Raw genomic sequence first — 22,347 nt, 5'->3', positions numbered from 1 at the left:
GGGGTGGAAATTGGTGCCTGCCCAACCCTCCAGGGGGACCTGGGACCAGCTCCTTTCCCTGGAGCACTTGGGAAGAGGCTGCTCCAAGCAGATTGAATAAGGATAAAGTGCTCCAGGCTCTTGGCAAACTGATGGGAGATAAGGAAAATGGATGTCAAGTGAGATGCATCTTCTAATCCTGGAAGAAATCCCTGCTGGAAAAACAAACCTTTGTGCTCCTTACCAGCACAGGCTGCTGGATAAGCCATGAGGAATGGATTTCATGCTCCAGACATTCCCTATCATGATGGAATTGGGTGGTGATTGACCAGACAATGTCTTAATTCAAGTGTCTTTCTCCTGAAGAGGATAAATACCTTTGTGTACAAGTTGGAGTCTCCTGGTTTTCATGCCTGAAATCTCTCAGCAGGTTTTGAGGAAATCTTGGATCTGGAATGGGCTGATGGAGCAGCAAGAATAAACAGAATTTATTTCTCAAAAGTCCTGAGTACCTGCAGGGAACTTCAGGGATATGTGTCATTTGTGAGAAGTGTCTTAGAAGGGATTTAATAAATGAGTTTTGGGAAGCAGCTTTGGAAGCATTAGGAGGTTGACTTTGGAGTGATGACTGGAATAACTTTATTCATAGAGATGTTGCTGGTCTGGGTGGCAACAGGCAGATAAGGAGGTGGTTTATATTGAATATTGGCAGATGAAAGGAAATCAAACTCCTTCCACTCTAAGAATAAGTTGGATATGTGGGCAATGTTTCAGGATTCGTTTTCTGCCCATACACAAAATGCCTTTTTGTGGAGAAGTTGTGGCTGATGCTTTCTTGAGACAAGAAGTGGATTTCTGTAGTTCCAGGAAGTTGGTTGTGTTTGGTTTCTCAACACAGCAATGGCTGCAGTAGGATCACCTTCCAGGAAAAAAAAAATAAATTATTCAGATGCATCTGTGAGGAAATGCAGCTGCTCCTGCAGCTTTCCCAACAAAAACCAGATGATGCTTTTAAAGGAAGACAAAAACTTCCCTGAGCTAATCCTGATCCCCCTCTCTGCCCAGCTTTAAGACCCATCACTGATGTTCCTCAGCATTTCATGTCCTGGGTGTGGGAGGGAGGGAAATGCAGTTTCCTTGGGATGTGAGCAGGGAGAGGCTTCTGCTGGAATCACCCCCCTTCTGCCCTGGGGCCCACAGATGAATTTCACTGCTGGGTTTTCATGGGAAGTTGCCCCAGGTCTCCAAAATCCATCTGTTCAGGGCACTGGCATTCATTAATGCTCCCACTCTGGCTGCCTTGCAAGGCAGCTGGAAATCTGTTTTTGCTCTTTATTTAACTATGCTGATAAGAGCTTAGGGAATGCATTTATCCAAATTTGTGGAAGGAGCTGGAATGGAGAAATATTTGTTGGTAAAACACCCTACTTGGCAGTGGTGCATTGCAAACATTAATGGAGCTGTTTGAATAAGGGAGTTTACAAACCTCTATTTGAAAATCATTTACTCCCTAACTGTGATACTGCCTTCAGAAGTGGTCTGGTTTTTGCTTTTTTTTTTTTTTTTTTTTTTTTTTTTTTTTTTTTTTTTTTTTTTTCTTTTTTTAAACAGATGGTTAAATATTTGCTAATGCAGTTCAATTTTATCACAGCTCTTTCTGTGTTTATCTTTCCTCTCTGGAGCAGTTAAGTGGGAGATAACTGGAATCCCATTCAGTGCCTTGAGTTGCTGCAATATCTGAAGGGCTGCACTTCCAGAGAAGGAGTGGGGAGCCACAATAAATGAAATTTAAGATGTATTTTTTTGCTGTTCTGACAGAGTTTCAGGCTGCAGTGAAACCCAGGAGATGTAGGGACTGTGCACAGTCCTGACCTTGGCAGCTTTTGTCCATGAAGTGCAGCAGGTATTTAGGAAATTTCTCCCCTGTGCTCTTGTTTTTATTTCTAATGTGGCCAAATTCCCCATGAAAAAATGGGGTTTGGAATAGAAATTCCACATGAAAAAAGTGAGGTTGGGAATAGTTTGTATTCCTGGGTTGGATCCTCTTCCAATAGTACATTCTCTTTATATCTGAGAGCAGCTATACTTGGATTTTTCAAGAATCCTTGAAATAATGGGAACAACTTTGGGCCTTGTCAGAAGAAATTGTGTAACTGAACCATCAGTAGCTGTTTTGTTGGGGTTTTTTTTAATTTATTCATGAAGACATTGTTTTCCAGCATTTTGTTTAGATGCAGTAGGAACCCTGTATTTAAGCATTTATGTAAAATATGAGTTAAAATCTTGCCTTGCAATCAAACAAACAAGGCCTAGTTGGGAATTTCAAAGGAAACTCTGAATTTTGAGTGAACTTATATAATTTCATTTGCATATTAATGTCAGCTCGAATCCCTACAAACACAGAGAAAAAGAAAAAAAACGAGAATTAAAACAATATGAAACCCTGAGCAGCTGCTCAAGTGCCATTTTTATCCTCATTTCCCCCTTAAACTCCAAACACACAAAAGAAGTTGATTTACACTGAGCAAAATCCAATTGGGGCTCACTCCAGCCCTGTTTTGATGTCAGATTCAAAGCTCCTGCAAATTCATTTTATCTCCTCCTCTCGCCCATCTCCCCCTGGTAAATCCTGTTGAAGGAGAATAAAAATGAGCGTGGTCTGATGGGAATTGGGTGTGTGAAGTTCAAAGCAGTTTGCACATCAGAGGCAGAGTCAATCAGGGGGAGCTGTGGGGAGGCAGGAGCTCCATCAAAGTGGGACTCACTCCCTTGGGATGCAGCTCCATCCCTTCTTCATTAAAAAAAAAAACATCCAGCAGGAGCAGAGGGGGATGGGATTCATTCAGCCAGCTTTAAATCTGTAAAAAAAACCCCTCAAAATTATATCTTGGTGTGAGGTTTTTAATGAGGGTTCTGGGTTTTGTGTGTGTTGTCAACTGGAAGGTTTGGGGTGAAATCTCAAAGGGAAGTTTTTGTTGCTGGGCTCCTGGTAAAAGTGGGAGACTGAAAATCAAGGGTGGCAATGGTGAAAACTAAGGGAGATAGTGGTAAGAATTTAGGGAGACACAGGTAAAAATGGAAAGAAACATAAGTTTGTGCTGAGGGAGACACAGGTAAGAATTTAGGAAGATACTGGTAAAAAAATTTAAAAAATTAAGAGAGTGAGAGGCAAGAATTGAGGAATACACTAGTAAAAATTGAGGGAGACAATGGTAAAAAATTTTTAAAAATTAAGAGAGACACTGGTAAGAATTGAGGAAGACACTGGTAAAAATTAAAAGGAGACTCAGGTCAATACTGAGAGAGACACAGGTAAGAATGTAGGAAGACACTGGTAAAAAAATTTAAAAAATTGAAAGAGAGAGAGGCAAGAATTGAGGAATACACTGGTAAGAATACTGGTAAAAAAATTTTAAAATTAAGAGAGACACTGGTAAGAATTGAGGAAGACACTGGTAAAAATTAAAGGAGACTCAGGTTAATACTGAGAGAGACACAGGGAAGAATTTAGGAAGACACTGGTAAAAAAATTAAGGGAGATACTGCTGAAAATTTAGGGAGGCACTGGTAAAAATTAAGGGATACAGGTAAAAAAATTCAAAAGATTTAGAGAGAGGTAAGAATTCAGGAAGACACTGGTAAAAAAATTTAAAAAATTAAGAGAGACAGAGGCAAGAATTGAGGAAGACACTGGTAAAAATTAAAGGAGATAGTGGTAAGAATTCAGGGAGACACAGGTAAAAATTACAGAAAACTCAGGTTAAAACTGAGGGAGACACAGATAAGAATTTAGAAAGACACAGGTTAAAAATAAGGGAAATTTGAGTTAATACTGAGGGAGACACAGGTAAGAATTTTAGAAGACACTGATAAAAATTAAGGGAGATGCTGGTGAAAATTTAGGGAGACATTGATAAAAATTAAGGGACACAGGTTAAAAATTTGAAAAAAATTAAGAGAGTGGTAAGAATTAAGGGAGACACTGGTAAAAATTAAAGGTAAAAATTATCTCCTCTGTGCAGAGAAAATAAGTTGATCAATGCTTGTCTTCAAATATTAAAATACAAATTTTTTTGGTGTTCTGACTTCTTCCAAAGTGAGTGATGGGAAAGTCTGTTCAGTTTGAAACTTAAGTAGAAAATCTGTGAGACTTTAATGGGGAAGATGTTCAAATATATTAATAATACATTCTGAATTAAACTTAGAAGGGAAATTCTGCAATGTCATTAAAACAATGACAAATGTTGCAATGTGGATTTGCCACAGAGCTGCTGGTCCTGCCTTTCAGCTGTGATGGGAGCTGCTCTCTTCTCCAGCCCTTGTGCCATGGAACCAAAACCACTCCTCTCCAAGGAGAAAAGTCAATTTTAGGGCAAACAAAGAGATTTGAGGCAGACATCCCTCCTAGCTCAAGGCTGCCAGGTCTGGTCTTTAATTTATAGGATTTAAAACAATTCTTCATCTTTTATTTATAATTTTTTCCCCATTAACTGTGTTTCCTTTTTGCTGTAAGAAGGAGGGATGGGATTGAGCTGCAGGATTTTTTTTTTATTCCCTTCTTCAGCTCTGCTGCAGATTATTTAGGCATCTATAAATTCATCTTCCTGGTGGGTAACTACCAGTGGCTTCCTGAGAAGAGCTGAGGAATTGGATGATTTTTGGAGCATGTTGAAACATTTTTAATGCAATAAATGAATAATGTTGGTTGCTAACAAAGCATCCTGTTGCCATCCCTTATAGATTTTGATGGGAGCTCTGGGATAATTCATTCACATCCTGAAAAGTCATTATTTTTTCACTGTGGGGTTGTTCTTTAGCCTTGCTCAGAAATATTTCTTTAGGATGGAGATGTTTCATGTGCAGTTTTTTGGGTTTGCCCCAAGACAAACATGATTTCTGTGGAACCATCAAATCTTGGGCTGGGGATTCTTCAGCCAGCAAGAAATCAACACCAGTTTTGCTCTTTTGGAAAAAGCTGTGATTTTGTGAAGTGGTTCCATTTGAAGGGTGATAGGAAAGTTTTAAGGTCCCTTCCAACCCTACTTTGATTCCATAATCATCTTTTCATGTGTCTTTTTCTTACTTTTCCAGATTTGATAGGAATTTCAATACCAATGTCTTATTATTAATAGTTATTTACACTGAAACATTAAAAAGTTGTGTTTCCATTGTAAATGTAGATTTAATAAATAATGTTTGATTGCTGATCCTCTTGTTGTCCTTCCATATTGGATGGGAATTTCAGCTCTGTGTCATTATAAATAATTATTTACATTGAAACATTAAAAAGTTGTGTTTCCATGGTAAATGCAGGTTTAATAATTTAATAAGTAATGTTTGATTGCTGATCTTCTTGTCTTTTCAGATTTGCTGGGAATTTCAGCTCTGTGTTATTAAAAATAATTATTTACATTGAAACATTAAAAAGTTGTGTTTCCATTGTAAATATAGGTTTAATAAATAATGTTTGATTGCTGATCTTGTCTTTCCAGATTTGCTGGGAATTTCAACACTAATTTTATTAATAGTTATTTACACTGAAACATTAAAAAGTTGTGTTTCCATTGTAAATGCAGATTTAATAAATAATGTTTGATTGCTGATCCTGCTGTTGTCCTTCCATATTGGCTGGGAATTTCAGCTCTGTTACTATTATAAATAAATAATTAGATAAGTAAATTATTATAAATAATTATTTACACTGAAACATTAAAAAGCTGTGTTTCCATGGTCAGTGTAGGTCTAATAAATAATGTTTGATTGCTGATCCTCTTGTTGTCCTTCCATATTGGATGGGAATTTCAGCTCTTTGTTATTATAAATAATTATTTACATTGAAACATTAAAAAGTTGTGTTTCCATGGTAAATGTAGATTTAATAAATATTGTTTGATTGCTGATCCTCTTGTTGTTTTCCAGATTTGATGGGAATTTCAACAGCAATCTCTTACTATTAATAGTTATTTACACTGAAATACTAAAAAGCTGTGTTTCCATTGTAAATGTAGATTTAATAAATATTGTTTGATTGCTGATCCTCTTGTTGTTTTCCAGATTTGATGGGAATTTCAACACCAACGTTTCCAGAACCATCAGCTGTGACAGACTCTCCACCACTGTCAACAGCAGAGCCTTCAACCCTGGACGTGACTTAAATTCTGGTGAGCAGCACAGTTCTACTTTGGGGGTTTTTTTCCTTCTGTTGTAGGTTTTTTTTCCCATTAGACTCAAACATTTCCTTGGCACAGAGAATTTGCATTGATTGCCATAGCAACAAGCTTTTATTTCTCCTTGCAAGTGTCACAGTGCTCTTAATTTGAGATTTCATGATTGAAAGCTGATACCTAAAGTAATGCCCTTAGTCTAGGTACTTTATAAAAATGTCATGAAGATTTTATTCCAGCCTACCATGGATAATTTTGTTGTGGTTTCTGCACTTTTTGTTTCTTCATTTTAATTTTTTTTCCCCCAAGATTTCCTCCTTCCTAAGCCTGTCTGCTTTGGCATCAGCAGTGTCAGCTGCTGCAGGGGCCACACAGGGAACTTTCTCTGATCTTCTCAGCTGAGTTCAGCTCATGTGAGGCTGCCTGTGCAGTGATAGCAAAAACGACCAAATCTGAGGGCATCTTAAAATATTTCCTTTCTTTGTCCTGTCAGGGCATTTTCCCAACACATTTAAGGACTTAGAAATCTGCTTAGAACCAAAATACACACGACTTACCTCTGAAAAATTCAGCTTTTGGGCCTCTGGTGCAGCAAGGTTTTCTTCTCTTTTTTGCATCCTAATCAGTGTGGATTAATACAGGGATTTCAGTTGGGTTTAGACAGACTTTGGTCCAGCTGTTCCATCTGACTTTTAAACTTTTTATGGTGCTCAGTGTTGTGAATTAGAGAACATTGATAGAATTTGGTTGTGGGTTTCATTTTGGGGAGGTGTTTGTTCATTCTTTTAGGGTATAATGAAGACTTGGGATTTATTATATTTTATTTTAATTTTCAGAGGTCTTTTAGAATAAAATGCTGATTAATTTTATTAACTTGACTGATAAAGTGGCAACCCTGCTGTTCCACCCTCACTATCTTGCAACAAATAGAGGGAAAGAACCTCACATTTTTATAAACTCCTTTACTGTTTCTCTTCTTATACCTTTGCTTTCTGGACTCCTAATGAAATATAAAAATGAGCAATCCCCATAGATTCTTTTCCATCCCATCCATTGTGTCCCACATCTTGGATGCAGGTGCTGGCCAGGCTGATTTCCTGACATGCCATGATTTGTGTGGTGTTTTCCATCCTGAAGCCAGGAACTCTTTGTTCACTCACTGTGATTTGCTGGGCTTTGTTTTACTCATCTCTTTATTAAAAAAAAAAAAAAACAACAAACCCAAACAACTCATTAAAATGGTGTTTAAATCATATGCAGTTGTTAATTAATCAGAATAATTTTTGAAGGCAAGTTTAGAGTCACTGTTGTAAGAGCAAAGCACAGAATTAGTCACTCCATGGATTTTAATTAAATTAAATAAAAATCTTTTTCTGCTGCAGAAGTTGGAAGTTAAATAAGTATTCGAGAAATATTCCTTGCTTTTGAGTGATGAAAAGCAAATAAATTGCAGTTTCTTGTAAACACAATTGAAATTTCTGGTTTGAATTCACAGAGAAGTGAAGTGAGTGGGTGGTCAGGGTTCCTGCTGTCCTGTGAGGCTCAAGTGCCTCCTCTTCCTTTGCCTCTGGCTTGAGAGATTCCTGATGAAAGGAGAACCTTCAAAACATGGCATTGGCAGGAAAGGGCAGCAGGGGAGGAGAGGGAATTGAGGCAGAGTAAGAACAGGGATTTATTGACAGCAAACTCTCCTCTGGCTCTTCTGGTACAGAAACAGCCTTGGGGGGAGGTTCTGATCAGGGAGGAAATGTCTGGAAGAGAGGAATGGGGTGGAAAGAGTGCATTGAGGCAGGAAAATAGGATGGAAATGGTTAATTTGAGAAACAAAAGTTGCTACTGAGTGCACATCTAGTGAAGAGAGAGAAGGTTTGTGTAGGTGAGGTCCAAGGAAATCCTTGGTGCTTGTGTTTGGGAGTCTGGGAGATGCATCAGGGGTGGGGATGGGTTGGAAGGACCTGGCAGCCCATCCAGTCCCACCCTGCCCTGGCAGGGACAGCTCCACTGTCCCAGGGATGGAGAGGCTGGCAGAGTTAAAGGAATAAAGCAGGGAATTATTAAAAACCTTCCAAGGATTCACCTGGGGCACTGCAAGAGCCTGGCTGTGACTCCATCCAAAATGGACCCAAGTCAGGAATTTCCACATTTTTATCAGTTTTGGTCCATTCCCACATTGGGGTTCATTGTCCAGTCCCAGCTCCAGGCTCTGCAGTCCCACCCTCCCAGATTCTCTCCTCATTCTCTCTGTTTGCACTTTTTGGGGCTGGAGCTGCAGCGTGTCCTTGGTTCTGGGGCTGGAACAGGATTGTTTGTGTGCCTGAGCTGGGAGGAGAACTTGTAACACTTTGTATGAAAATCAGAGTTACATATTAACACAGTACAGAATCTAAAAAACATGAAAGTTAAAACTGAAGGCACCAGCAGGGTGCTCCAAGCCCTGTCCACCTGGCCTTGGACACTTCAGGGGTGACACAGCCCCAGCTGTGACTGGTGCCAGTTCCACCTTCCCATCTCAGCCACATGAGCTCCACCAGCTCAGCCCCAGCACCAGGGGGGCTTCCAGTGACCCCTGGGGACACTCAGGAGGGTCAGCAGGGCACTGCTGCAGTGGGGCTGGACACAGCCCTTGGCCAGAGCAGAGTGGGACTGCAGGAACACTGTGGGACAAACTGGGGCTGGGAAGTCTTGGGGGTGTTGTGTTGGCTGGGACCTCCTGTGCCAGAAAATCCCAAAGGAGTTGGGACAAGAATGGCCTTGGGATAGGGAGAGAAGGGGAAGCAGTTTTGGTTAGAGATGGAGTGCTCTCAGTGCCCAGCATCCCCCCAGCTGGGGAGGTGCTGTCACCTTAGAAATGGGGTTGGAAAGTGCTGATTTGTGTATTTGTGTTTTAAAACTCTTGAATTGAACTTTCTGTGGGACCACTTACCTTTGAGGCTACACTCAGGGAGAGGCCTTGGTGTGCACAGGAGCCAATTCTCAATAAATGGATCAAAACCACCTCTGCAAGAAGACAGTGATCAAATACAAAAAAAAAAAAATCCCCTAATCCCATAATTTCCTTCCTTCTCTCCTAAGTGTCCTCACACAGAGCTGGGGATGAATATTTGTTACACTTTGGGTTTAGGCTCTGCCTCTGCCTCACTTATTTTTATGCTTTAAAAACTGTGGGTACATCTGTGTGTTCTCATCATTGTCTTCCTGAATGAGTTTTTCATTTCATTCTGAACAAAAAAAGCAAAATTCCCATGAGCATTCCCCCTTTTTCCCACTTGAGTTCTGCAGTTTAAATAAATCCTGCCTATAAAAAGCTCCTGGCAAAACATAAATTTCAGCTCTGCTCTGCTCGACCTCGAGCTCAGCTCTGGAAATGTTAATTTTGGCCCAGAGTAGAAAGTGGGATTGGAGTGCTGAAGTTGGAGGTGTTGGAAGGGAACAGAATTTGCACCACAAGCTCTGGCAAAGCCTCAGGAGCAGAGCCTGGGAGAGCCCTCAGGGACAGCAACCCCAAATTCCACCCTGAGCAGGGTGTTAAGAAGGGTGATGGAGCTCATGAAGCTTTCAAATCAGTTTTTTTTTTTCCCCGGTATTATTGGATTTTTTAAAAAATAAACATTAATTATAAGGGAGGGAGAAAGAAATAGATGTGTCTCTTCTCAGCTTTAAAAAAATAGCACTTCTGCCACTGTTTTTTCTTGATATTAGGTGGCTTTTTAAAATGTTTTTGAATGTCTTGAAAAGATTTTGTTTTATCTTGGTTGGAGTTTTGCATCTGGATTGCTTTTAGCCATTACTACAAAATAGATAAGGAGAAAGTCTTTATTCTCCAGATGGAGACACAGCTTTGGGCAGTTAGATGAAGAGATCTGTCCTCACCACTCTGAATAGTCCTTTATTTATTAAATCTTCCCCAGAGCCTGTGCATTATGTTATCAGATTCCTTTGGAGGTTTTTTTTTTGCCTTTTGAATAAACAGAGAACCAGTAAATCTTTCTCCTTCTCATCCTTCCAAGTGCTGAAATGTCTGCTCCAAGTCAGGCAGCTTTGGCAGAGTGCTGTTCCCCAGAAACAGGCAGAGGTGCCACCAAATTGCCCAATAAATTTTGTCAGTTTTATTCGAGGTGTTGATCATTTAAAATCTTAGAAACATAAAATAGCTGAAGTTGGAAGGGATCATCGAGTCCAGAATGTGGAATGTTCCTTAAATCTCTGTATTTTAAACTGAGTTAAAATGGTTGGGAGTTATTTGAGCAGAAGAGTTAATTCCCTTCCTTCCAAATCCTTTTAGTGGAGGAATCTCCTCCCATTCCTTAAAATAAAAGGTTTCTTTGCTTTTTTTCCCTTCAGAGTCCCAAGGATTGAGCAGGGCTCTGTCCTGGCTCCTGCCACCAGCAGAATATTAATTGTGGCTGAGCTGCAGAGCTTTTATTCCTGATGCCAGCACAGGAGCTGGAATTGGGTTTGACTTGGAAAATCCTGGATCAGATCTGTCTGGAGAGCTAGAGGATGTCTTCACTCGTACAATAAACACATTTCTTTGTGCTGTTTCTTCACCAGGAGGGTTTTTAATGGAGGGACTTGTCAGCAGAGAGCTGAAAATTAAACTTTGCTGGTTTTTGTGGGATGAGATCTGAGGTCAGCAGCCCAGCAAATGTAATGCTAAAGAGGAGGGCTGTAAGAAACCCTTTTATAAGCAGCAATTATGTTCAGTAGTTCCTTTTTTTTTCCCCTGACTGTTTGTGCTGTTCTTTGAAGATTAATTAGTTAATGATTTGGCTGTGCTTTGAAGATGTAAAGTGGTATCTAGAAGTGCTAAGTGTTATCATCTCCCATTCCCTTTGAAGTTTTATAAACTCTATCACACAGGGCTTTCCTCCTAAAAGTCCTTTTTGCCTTGTGAGATATTTATAATTAGAGAGAATGATCATTTCAAATGCTGTCCTGTTAATGCTTCCCAACTTTTCCAGTCTGCAGCAGGATTTGGGGTCGGATATTGCTGTAGGGGAAGTGCAGGGAACTGAGGTTTTGGGATGGGACATTGGCCACTTTTATTCCCAGTCTGTGTCTGGAATTAAGGAATCAGCTTTTCATTGGGGTCTTTTGATGGAATAACCTGTCCAGGATTTTCCTGGGAGGAGGAGGAGGTGGGAATAAGCTACAGGGACTGCAGGAAAGTTTGGGGTAAGTGAGGTTTAGGTTAAAAAAAAAAAAATCATCTATTGTGTGTCCTGGCAAAAAGCAAGAATTGAGGAAATATCTGCAGGGCATTCTTACAAGCTTGAGTGGATGGAAAATAAGAATGTGTTTAAAAAGTCTGGATTTTTCAGCCATGGCTTATCTGCAGGGAGATTGTCTGCTGTGGTCATAGGAAAAAGAAAAAATGGGGGGAAAAGCAGAGTTAGGATAAAATTGGTGGTCCCTGGGGAGGCTGTTATTGAACTAACACTCACTGGAAGAAACATGAGCACAACTGTGTGAAAAGGAAGAACAGCAGAGCTTGAGTTTCAAAACCAATTGTTTTATGGGGAAAATGAACACTTTTAAATCCACATATTCTCATGGGGAAATAAATACAGCTCATGGCCTCGCAGGAATGAGAAGTTTATCTTTAATATAGCAAGGATTAAAAAAAGCCAAAGCCTTTAAATTATAAACTCCTTTATTGCTGTAATGTTGTTGGTAAAATGAGACTTATTATTATGAGATTTATTTCATCCAGACTTTAGCTGAGCGTTCACATGTCGACTTTGAAATTACATTTTTCAAATTCTGTAACTCAAAACAAAAACTGCAACACCAGAAATTCAGCCTCTTTCTACAAAACAACCTCACCCCCAGAATGATGAAATCCTGGTGGCCGGGCATGAAAAGAAGAATTTAAATGTTTTACAGTCTTATGGCTCTTCTGCCTGCAGGAGAAAGCAGCAGTTCAGAGAAAAACTTGATTTTGTGGAGAGGAATGATGATTTTCTGACTGTCCTTGGTCCATCAAAAGTGAATTGTTCTCATGAGAAGCTGCATTTTTGCTCAGAACTCAGCAGCCCCAGGCCAGGATCCCAGTGGGATTTGTAGGCACTGTGGGAAGTGTAAAACACTGTGGCAAAGAGGAGTGGGGAAAGGGCAGGACAGTGGTTTTTGCAAGGTAATTACCCTGAGCTGGATGTGGAGAGAACATCGTGGCCACAGCCAGTCTGGGAAACTTGAGTAAGTGCTAAAGTGTGAGGATGTGGAACCCAGACTCTCCTCAGAGTGGCTGTTTGGGTGTAGAGTGTCTGGCTGAGGTTTGAACGTGCCCTGCAGTCCTTTCCAACCCAAATATTGGCATTTTTGATGATGGAGGGGATGCAGGAGATGAGCCTGGCCTATTTTCAGTGCCAGTCCTGAGGGAATGCTGAAGGGAAATGCTGAGCAAAAGGTGAAGCACTGGAAATCAGAGCCCCCCTCTGCCACTTCTCTGAGTTCTGCAGTCAAACAACATGAAAGGAGAAATGGCAAAGAAATATTTTCTTGTTTTCATGCTTTTTAAGCTGGTGTGATCTACTTTATTTGCTAGGTAAAAACTAAAGATTTCAAATATCCAGATTTTATTTTCAGTCTGCTGCAAGCAGAGGGGATGTTCTGCCCTGAGTGGAAAATAATCCTGTTTTTGCTGTGGTGCTGAGGGGGTTTGTGCCTCCCATGCTTATGATTTCCCATTCCTTCTCTCTCCTGGGAGCATTTTCCTTTTGTTTTAAAGGACTTAGAGCTGCCTGAGATCAGTGGAGTGGCAAAGTTGTGGATGAACATCAATCCTTAGTTTCTCCAGGCTGGAGGGAGAGTAGACAAAGTCCATGGGGTATTCCCACTGCACTATGAGGCAGAAATCCCATTGTCTTTGGGATCTGTTCCTTCTTCATTTCCATAGGATCTGTTCCTCCCCATTGTCCATAGGATCTGTTTCTTCCCAATGTCCTTGGGATCTGTTCTTTTCCCAATACCAATGGGATCTGTTCCCTTCACTGACAATAGGTTGGTTATGAAGCTGTGAGCACCAAAACTGTTTAATATTTTGGAGTTATTCCAGCAAAAAGAACAGGAGTTTTTAACATGAAGGCTTTTCCCTTTATTGAAAGGATGTTGACAGTGTATTTATTATTCCATGGAGATGTAGGGGTGTATATATTTTATAATAATTGCCTTAATCTCTTCCTTCCTCACTCTGGCCTTGCCTTCCCGGGACCTGGGTGTACTTCAGAGGTTCAGGAACTGTCATCACGTATTAAACAAAATCTGTCAAATCCACTGTTGAGTTTCCAAAAAACTTGAACTGTTTACAAATCAGTGAAGTTTTACCAGTGAGTTTTACCCATGCTCAGCAGAGCAATTTGTGTTTCATGTTGGGCCCTGGTTGTTCTTCTCCAAACACCATGAGAGTCCCTGAGTAACAAAACCTCTGAGTCTGGGCTGCCTTTCTAACTCTTCTTCATTTTCTCTTCCCACCCTGCAGTCCTTGCTGATAACCTGAAGTCCAACCCAGGAATTAAGTGGCAATATTTCAGCTCAGAAGAAGGGATTTTCACCGTGTTCCCAGCCCACAAGTTCCGCTGCAAAGGCAGCTACGAGCACCGCAGCAGGTAAGGTTTGCCTCCTTCCAACTTCCTGGGAAAAGCATTCATGTTGGATTCCTCAGGCCCTGATTTCATTCAGGCTTGTCCTTTGCCAAGCTGCCAACATTCATGAGTAACTTCTAATGGAGTCCCTTGGGTTTTTTTAGGGCTGTTTTTTAAAGCAGCACTTTCCACTTCTAAGAAACGGAACTAAAATTCCAAACAGGTTCCTCACCTCTCCCAAATTAAATCAGCTGTAAACAGAAGTGACTTGGAAGTCACAGGTCAGCCTGTAGGCAAAATCTGACTTATATTTGACTCATACTTGACCTGTGTTAATAAAGCAGTGAACACATTCTGCTGATTTGGTAGGTGCATCACTTTGGGGAGGGAGGGGAAGGATGAGACACTGGGAAGGGCACATAGGTAGGAGCATTTTTCCCCAGGTTCATGGATAGGAGGGAAACAGCAGTGAGAATTACCTTCCTCTAAAATAAGAAGGTAAAAATAAATCATCAGCTGGTGGCAGGGTTTCCTGCACAGGGATTTCTGTTCTCTGGACATGAAACCAAGAATTTGAGGTCCAGTATTTTTGCCTAGTTTTTCTGTCAGTACTGTGGGATTGATGAAGGCTCAAGGGAAGGAAGGTGCAGTGGCTTTAATATCTCTGGTCACACATTAATTACTGTACCAGTTAATCAGTCTGTGCAGGGGAAGCAGCAGCACATCCAGGAGCCTTCTGTGGACACTAAGGAAGGTTTGATTTTCTGTCAGGGTTGAGCAATCAAAAGTTCACTGATGGTATCTTCAGTGTGTCATCAAAGCACAAAGTTCTGAGCTTGACTGAGGTTTCTGGGGCCTTGGAAAGGTGTGGTATGAGGAGGTGAGAGCTGGGGTGCCCCAGTGCTGCTCAGAACTTCAACATTAAAACCATCAGTGCTTTCATCCAGATCACTCAGTCTGGGTCATAGTTCCTCCATGGCTAAAGAAGGGGTATCTTTTTGTTAATATTGGCTTCAGAGGATATTTTGGGTGAATTAATTAGTTAATGCTTCAGTGCTTTGAAGATCAAAGGCCCTGTTTCAGTTGCAGGTATTAATCCAGGGTAGAGCTGGAGGCTGTTTTGCAGTTAAGAACTGATTTGTGCCAGTTGTTTACTGCAGTGCCTTGTCTCAAATCTTCTGCATGTCCTTTCCTCTTAATAAGATTTCTGTGTCTGCCTTTGATATAATAAGATTCAGATCCCAAAATTCTCACTTGACTGTAACTAGTTTTGTGTCAGAACTAAAGAGGAAAGAAAAATTTGCCATTTTATTTTAATCCTTGCTCCATGCTGAGGAACTTCCTGATTTATTTCAGGTTGAACCCTTGGCATGAGAGCTTGTGAACTCTCACACATCTCAGTATTGAGCTGGATCTGAAAACACTTCCATGGAAACAAGGTTTTTATTGTTAGCACAGACACATGGCAGCCCTGGGAGTCCTCACTGGTGTTACTCCCTTTGGGATGTAAGACTGGGCAGATCCAAGGAGCATGACCTGGTTAGAGTCATCCCAGGACACCCTGCCTTGGCCAGGAGCCTTCTTACAGCACCCCAGACACCCTGGGCTGATTGACTCCCTGCAGCTGCACAGGTTTTTACTTGTCATGGCCCCAGCACATCCCCATTATTGCACTCAGTTCACCTGTGGGTGCAGTTCCCAGAGCCAGGATTTACCAGGAGGCATTTCTTGCTTCATTCAAACCTTGCTGTGAACTGCAGAGATCCCAAACACTGCTGCTGTGTAAGCAACAGGGTTTATTCCTGAAAGCTCCTGCTGTGACAGAGAGAGAAGAACCTGGTTTAGGTAAAAAAAACTCAAAAAGTGAGAGGCACTTTTGCATATTCAGATTCTCAGCTGGCTTTTCCTGCTACAAATTTCCATAAAGGAAAAAAAAAATCCTGCTATAATCCATTATTCCTTCCAGGTTGTTTGAATGGCTGCCTGTTTCCATTTGTGAGCATTTCCAGGGGTTGGTGATGTGCTTTGGGTTTTCCCTCCTCAGGCCCGTCTACGTCTCGACCGTCCGCCCTCAGTCCAAGCACATCGTGGTGATCGTGGACCACGGGGCCTCAGTCACAGACACACAGCTGCAGATTGCCAAGGATGCTGCCCAGGTCATCCTCAGCTCCATAGATGAGCATGACAAGGTGAGTTTTCTCCAGGCAAGGAGCAGCTTTCCCTGGGTTTTGGTTCTCTCCCAAGGTGGTGTTTCAGTCTGTGCACTCCAGAGGGTTTGGGAGCTGCCCCAATGATGACAGAGGCTTGAGCTCACCCTGCTTTTTCTCACTTTTCTGCTGCAGGGGAAACATTTAGGAATCTGCAGGCTGGGGAAAAAGTGAAATCCCACTGACCTAAGGCAAAATATTCTACTTGAGCAATCTTTAAAGGCTCCTCCATCACAGCAGATATTTGTGATGGTTTTCAGATTTTTCAGAAGAACCATTCTCCAAACATGTTCCTCCTCACATCCTAGACTACTTTGAGCAACTCATTTCACCTCTGAGCTTCTGTTTTTGTCTAGTGAAAGTGGAAATTATTTATTCTCCTGCAGTACTGTTGTAAGCTGAAGCATAATTAGTGTTTGGAAGATTCACAGATAATTATGGTACCAGCAAAGGGCTGAGGAATCTGGATTTGATTTCTTGCTCTGTCATTCATTTAACAGTGAGAAAGTCTCTTAGCCTGTAATATTTTTTCAGTACAGACAACCAGGGACCCATAAGATGCTTCTTTAAGAAGTCTCCAGTTTGGTCTTTACTTTTAAGAACTCTACTGGTGAGACTTTGATCAGTCCCTCTGCTTGGGTTTTCTTTTGTGAGTAGGAATAGTTTCAGTTAAATCAAGTTGAAGAAAACTGATGATAATCTTTGCCTTAAGTCTTCTCATGAATAATATGGGAAAACCACTAGTAACTTGAAGCTTTTAGAGAGATTTAATATGGTAAAGTAATTTTACAGCTCAGCAGGATTAATAACACTTTAAGTATCAGAAGGGTTTGTGTTAATACAGAGAATACATTTAGAACACATATTCCTTGGTCAGTAGCTCAGTGGTTCCAGAACCTGTTACACAGCTATCTAATTACTGCTTAATGCTGTGGCTGTCTTGCCTCAGTCATGCTCCCTGATGAAGTTTGTCACTCAATTAATGAGCCTGGTATGTTAAATGTCATTAAGGCACAGTGGTAACACTTGCATTAATTTATTTACAGGAAAAGCTGGTGTCAGAGTCACCTTGATTTGACTGAAATGTTAAAACAGTAAAATGCTTTGCTGGGAGCAGTCTTTAGAGGGCTTGTTTCTTTTTTTAAAATTTCTCTGTGCACTCCACTTTTCTCTGGGCTCTCCAGGCTTTCCTGAAAATGCTCTGCTGATTTCCCTACCAGCTCTCCCTGGCCCACTCAGGCTCTGCCTAGAGCAGTGAAGGAACAGAGTAAAGCTGACTGCTGAGAAACAAACACCAAAATCTCTTTTCCTCGAACTCCCCATGATCCTGCTGAAATCTGACAGATATATGCCTCAAGCATTTCTTTTCCAACAATCCAGTTTCAAATCCACAGAATCTCTCCAGTTGGCTTTTCCCTGTGTTGTGTTTCTGAGAGTGTGAAGTTCCTTCCAGGGGAGTTGATCCCAAGGAATCTCCTCAATTGGTTTCTCACTGTGTTGAGTGTCTGGGAGTGTAAAGTTCCTTCCAGAGCAGGTGATCCCATGGAATCTTCCCAGTTGGCTTTTCCCTGTGTTTTGTGTTTGGGAGTGTGAAGTTCCCTGCAGGTGAGTTGATCCCAGGGAATCTCTCCAGTTGTTTTTCCCTGTGTTTTGTGAGTGTGATGTTCCCTGCAGGTGAGTTGATCCCAGGGAATCTCTCCAGTTGTTTCTCCCTGTGTTTTGTGAGTGTGAAGTTCCCTGCAGGTGAGTTGATCCCAGGGAATCTCTCCAGTTGTTTCTCCCTGTGTTTTGTGAGTGTGAAGTTCCCTGCAGGTGAGTTGATCCCAGGGAATCTCTCCAGTTGTTTCTCCCTGTGTTTTGTGAGTGTGAAGTTCCCTGCAGGTGAGTTGATCCCAGGGAATCTCTCCAGTTGTTTTTCCCTGTGTTTTGTGAGTGTGAAGTTCCCTGCAGATGAGTTGATCCCAGGGAATCTCTCCAGTTGTTTTTCCCTGTGTTTTGTGAGTGTGAAGTTCCCTGCAGGTGAGTTGATCCCAGGGAATCTCTCCCCCCTGCAGATCTCGGTGCTGACGGTGGCGGATGCAGTACGGACCTGCTCCCTGGACCAGTGCTACAAAACCTTCCTGTCCCCTGCCACCAGTGAGACCAAGAGGAAGATGTCCACCTTTGTCAGCAGCATCAAGGCATCTGACAGCTCCACACAGCATGCCCTGGGTTTCCAGAAAGCTTTCCAGCTGCTCCGGAACACCAACAACGGCACCAGGCTCCAAGGAAGTAAGGCAGCCTCTCCTGCAGGCCTGGTGATTTCAGGGCCTTGCCTGTGTTTTCTGATCTCACATTCTCACTTTGGCAGAAGCCAAGGGAGTGGAGTGTGTTGAATGTTAACAAAAATGTGCTCTGTCCCCTGTTTTTATTTTAAGGAGCATTTCCTTGAGCTGCAGTGCGTGTGAGGGAGTGTTGGATGTGTCCATTCCCTTCTCATTTGTGTCACTTGCTGCCTTGCCTTTCTGTTGGACTGAAAGAGGAAAATGATCTGTGTCATAGCTGAGTTATTTCCCCAGTCTGAATGGGGCATGGGGCCTTTCCAGGAAAATTGCAGCTTCTGCAGGTTCATTCAATAATTGCTGGTACATTTGCATATGGATGATGTGCCTTACTGGAATCCTGGGGAAGTGGCCCTTGCTTCCCAAGGAAATGGGTTTTTGAGAATACCAGTTATGGGTGATATTTTATGGAACACAAAGCTGTCCTGGCTAAATTTTCCTTCATCTCAGAATACCCTCCCTGAACTGTGTACTCATTATCTTTTATCCTTCCCAAGATTGGGGCTTTTTTGTAATGAGGATATGATGAAAGACATGGAAAAGATGGATGTGAAATTGAGTGGCAGATTTGCTTGCCAGGAAGCTGTGGAAGGCAAATCCAGTGCTCTGAGTGTTCCTTGAATTTGAGTAACACTGGCAGTGCCACAGCAGGGTGGAGGGAACAGCCCATCCCCATCAGGATACTCAGATTATTTAACACAATTCCCACAGCCTGGCCCTGTGCCTGCTGCAGTCAGAGCAGATCCTTCAGTGTCCCAAAGGGCATCAGCTCAGAGGCTGTGCAGAGGCAGAGAGGGAGGAAAAGTCCAGGAATTGAAGTGCTTTGGAAAGAATGAGGAAATGGCCTCACATTCCATGTGACTTTCCTTGGGTTTATGGAATGCTGCTTTTGCTACCCCAGGTTCAGCCAATTCCTGAGCTTCAGGCCACTGGCACAGGGAGACTTTGTGTGACTGGACAAAGGATGAGGTTGGCAAGGGCCAAATAGTGACAGGGGAGCAACTCCAGCAAATGCAGAATAAAGAATGCAGTGCTGCTGCAGCTGGCTGGGTGAGATGAATTTGTCATCAGAAGTTATTCCAAGAACATCTTGGAGCATCCTCCTGCATATTACCATTCCTGGAAGTGTCCAGGGACAGCTTGGACAGGGCTTGGAGCAGCCTGGGGTAGTGGGAGTGTCCCTGCCCATGGCAGGGGTGGGATGAGATGAGCTTTAAGGTCCCTCCCAACCCAAATCATCCCAGGATTCTATGATTTTATGTTTGGCATTGTTTTATATCAGGATTAGAAGTTTTGGCATATTCATACTTCACTAGCTTTTATATCAAAGCACAGAAAGTTGAAGTGCAAATGCTTTGGATTTAGATTTTCTCTACATGTGGGTGATTGTGAAGATCTGACATGTTTATAACAAATTTCAGAATTCCTGGGGTGAGACACAATAGGTTTGAGAAGAGGATGTTTATAAAACATGTCTCATTTTCTTGTAAATAATCTTTTCATTTTTTAAAAAAGAAAAACAAACCCACCAAAAAAAAAAAAAAGAAATCCATCATTTCACTGTTAATTTTCTAACATCCTGTTCACAGAGAACAATGTGTGGGTGTGTCAGGGAAGCTGTTGAGATACAACCTCAATCCCAAATTCACACTGGCAAAGCCAGAAGGGAACTGCTGGTGTGAGATGGGAGAACTGTGCTGTTAAACACATCTGGATTTTCTGCTTCAGTTCCTGCACTCCTGCTCAGCAGATCCTCATCTCAAGGGGTGACAAATTCTCCAAGAGCTGCTTGCTCTGGTCCTTCATGCAGGTTTAGGACTGGCTCTTGTTACTCCATTTAGGCTGCAGCACCATGCCTGGCTGCAGATAAAACATCTCTACTGTAGCCTAGGAAACACAGCAACAATTTTCCTTCAACTCCACCCTAAGCTGCTTTAATACCTGCCTTTGCTTTTTTCCCTACTCTTAGACCTTACAAAAAAACTAAGGTAGAAATTCCCCCAATTTAACAGCACCTCCTGTTTGTGTCAAAATCTGGTTCTGGCTGGAATTGTGGTGAAGTCATGAGGACAAAATGTGCCAGTCAAAGCATTTATATTTAATATACCAGTACAGCAAATCAATGATAAACACAAACCACTCTCAATACTGAGATAAATGTGATGGAACAGCTTGGGGAGTAAGCACAGGGCTGTGAATTGTGTTCAAAGGCTTTGGGGCAGGACTTTGGCCAGGAACATCCTGAGCCTGAAAAAGGTGTTCCAGGGAAAGTGTGAGGGGCCAGGTCACCTTGCCAAGCTTTCTGCTGTGCCCTGCTCCATGGGGGAGAACACAGGGCCAGGAGATGCAAAGTGCAGGGTTTTCCCTTGTGGAGCCTTTTCCATGGAATTGGAGCACCTGCTCTGTTGGGTTTTGCCCTTTTCTGATCCAGAGATGGGGCAGCTGAGAGGCATTTTAAAAAACTTTTATTCTATATTCAGTCTCATATGAGAAGATGAAGAGTGAGACAATACAGATGTAATGATTGATGCCATCACAATCAGAAGCCAACTATTTCCTAATTACCACACATTATGAGCTATTCTTGGCTTATCAGCTTTTGACATCATTCTGTAAAATGCCTTAAAGCAAATAATCTAAAATCACCCCTCATGAATTCTACTACAAGGCATCTTTCATTGTTCTCTTTCTCCAAAGTATCTATTCTGATTTGCAAGGCCATCCTTTGAAAATTTTTCTAGCTCCATGTCTCTCTCAACAATATCTGTCCTATTCCATGGCATTTCTAAGTCAGCATTTTTTATCTCCAAGTGTGCATACAGATGCAGACTGTGTGAGCCTTCTGTCAGGCCCTGAGAACTCTACAAATCCATTTTCCATCCTGCTCCAGGTGCTGGATCTGTGTGCTCCTGCCTGGAGGCAGCCAAACTCCAAATCCCGGGGAGGAGAAGGATCCAGGGAGACCTTAGTGCCTAAAAGGGTCCAGGAGAGCTGAGAGGGACTGGGGACAAGGGATGGAAGGACAGGACACAGGGAATGGCATCCCACTGCCAGAGGGCAGGGATGGATGAGATTTTGGGAATTAATTGTTCCCTGTGAGGGTGGGGAGGCCCTGGAATAGAATTCCCAGAGAATTGGCTGCTCCTGGATCCCTGGCAGTGTCCAAGGCCAGATTGGACACTGGGGCTGGGAGCAGCCTGGGGTAGTGGAAGGGGGTGGGACTGGATGGGGTTTAAGGACCTTTCCAGCCCAAACCATTCCATGACTCCCAATCCAGAAGGTGCCTGTGGGATTTGCTCAGGCCCCAGAGCTCCTGGGTGGTCAATAGGCACCAAACCAAACAGAAGCCAAGAGTGAAACTTGAACACCAAGGGCTGGAATCCACATGGCTGCAGTGTGTTCATCACCTGGAGATGCTGTGGATCCCTGGATGAAGCTGCTGTCAGCAGATTTCAGGGCTCCCAGCACAAGGCTCACCCAAATTCAAAACCTGATGCACTTTGTGCTGTGTGTGATTGTGTTTTAGATACTGACATGGTCATCATTTATCTCTCGGCTGGGATCACATCAAAAGATTCCTCAGAAGATGATAAAAAAGCCACTCTTCGTGTCATCAATGAAGAAAACAGCTTCCTCAATAACTCAGTGATGATCCTCACTTATGCCCTCATGAATGGTGAGAGATGCTTGTGGTTCCCAGGCCATAAAATTCCCTTTCCTGGCACAGCACAGCTGTTTTATTAAGCTCGTTCAGGGGTAATTCCAGGCCTTACTGGGAGCAGTTTGTTCATGGATTGTGGCACATTTGATCCAGAAGCTGCATCCAGATGTTGTTACTTTATAAACAGTTATAAACACTGTGCCACTCTATCCCAGTGCAGCTGCAGGGATAGAAAATATTGTGGTCTGGATTGTCCAGACTGAGTTAAATTTGTTAATTGTTGCAATGCAAACTTTCCTGGGGGCTTCCAGGAGCAGCAGCCTGGGACTGAGTGTGATTTCATCAGCCAGGGAGGGTGAATGGGAGATCAAACCAGGTCAGAAATGCTTTGATAACCTGGGAACCAACCTGAGAGTGAAGTTAAACATGAAG

At 42.3% G+C, this 22,347-nt stretch overlaps 1 protein-coding gene across 1 annotated transcript in view; it reads left to right on the top strand.

Annotated features, from left to right (window-relative positions):
* CACHD1 (cache domain containing 1) overlaps positions 1-22,347 on the top strand; it is a gene marked incomplete at its 3' end in the record, with an annotated part of 86,885 nt that overhangs the window by 39,624 nt on the left and 24,914 nt on the right. The window contains exons 4-8 of the mRNA XM_079314444.1: positions 6,034-6,140; positions 13,624-13,750; positions 15,771-15,915; positions 17,988-18,204; positions 21,781-21,930. Of these exons, the coding sequence (XP_079170570.1) occupies positions 6,034-6,140; positions 13,624-13,750; positions 15,771-15,915; positions 17,988-18,204; positions 21,781-21,930 (746 nt within the window). The remainder of the gene's footprint in view (positions 1-6,033; positions 6,141-13,623; positions 13,751-15,770; positions 15,916-17,987; positions 18,205-21,780; positions 21,931-22,347) is intronic.

The sequence above is a fragment of the Erithacus rubecula genome (assembly GCF_903797595.1).
Source record: "Erithacus rubecula genome assembly, chromosome: 10".
Lineage (NCBI taxonomy): Eukaryota > Metazoa > Chordata > Aves > Passeriformes > Muscicapidae > Erithacus > Erithacus rubecula.
The sequence above is the reverse complement of the archived record's forward strand: the minus strand, read 5'-3'. Positions and strand labels throughout refer to the sequence as shown.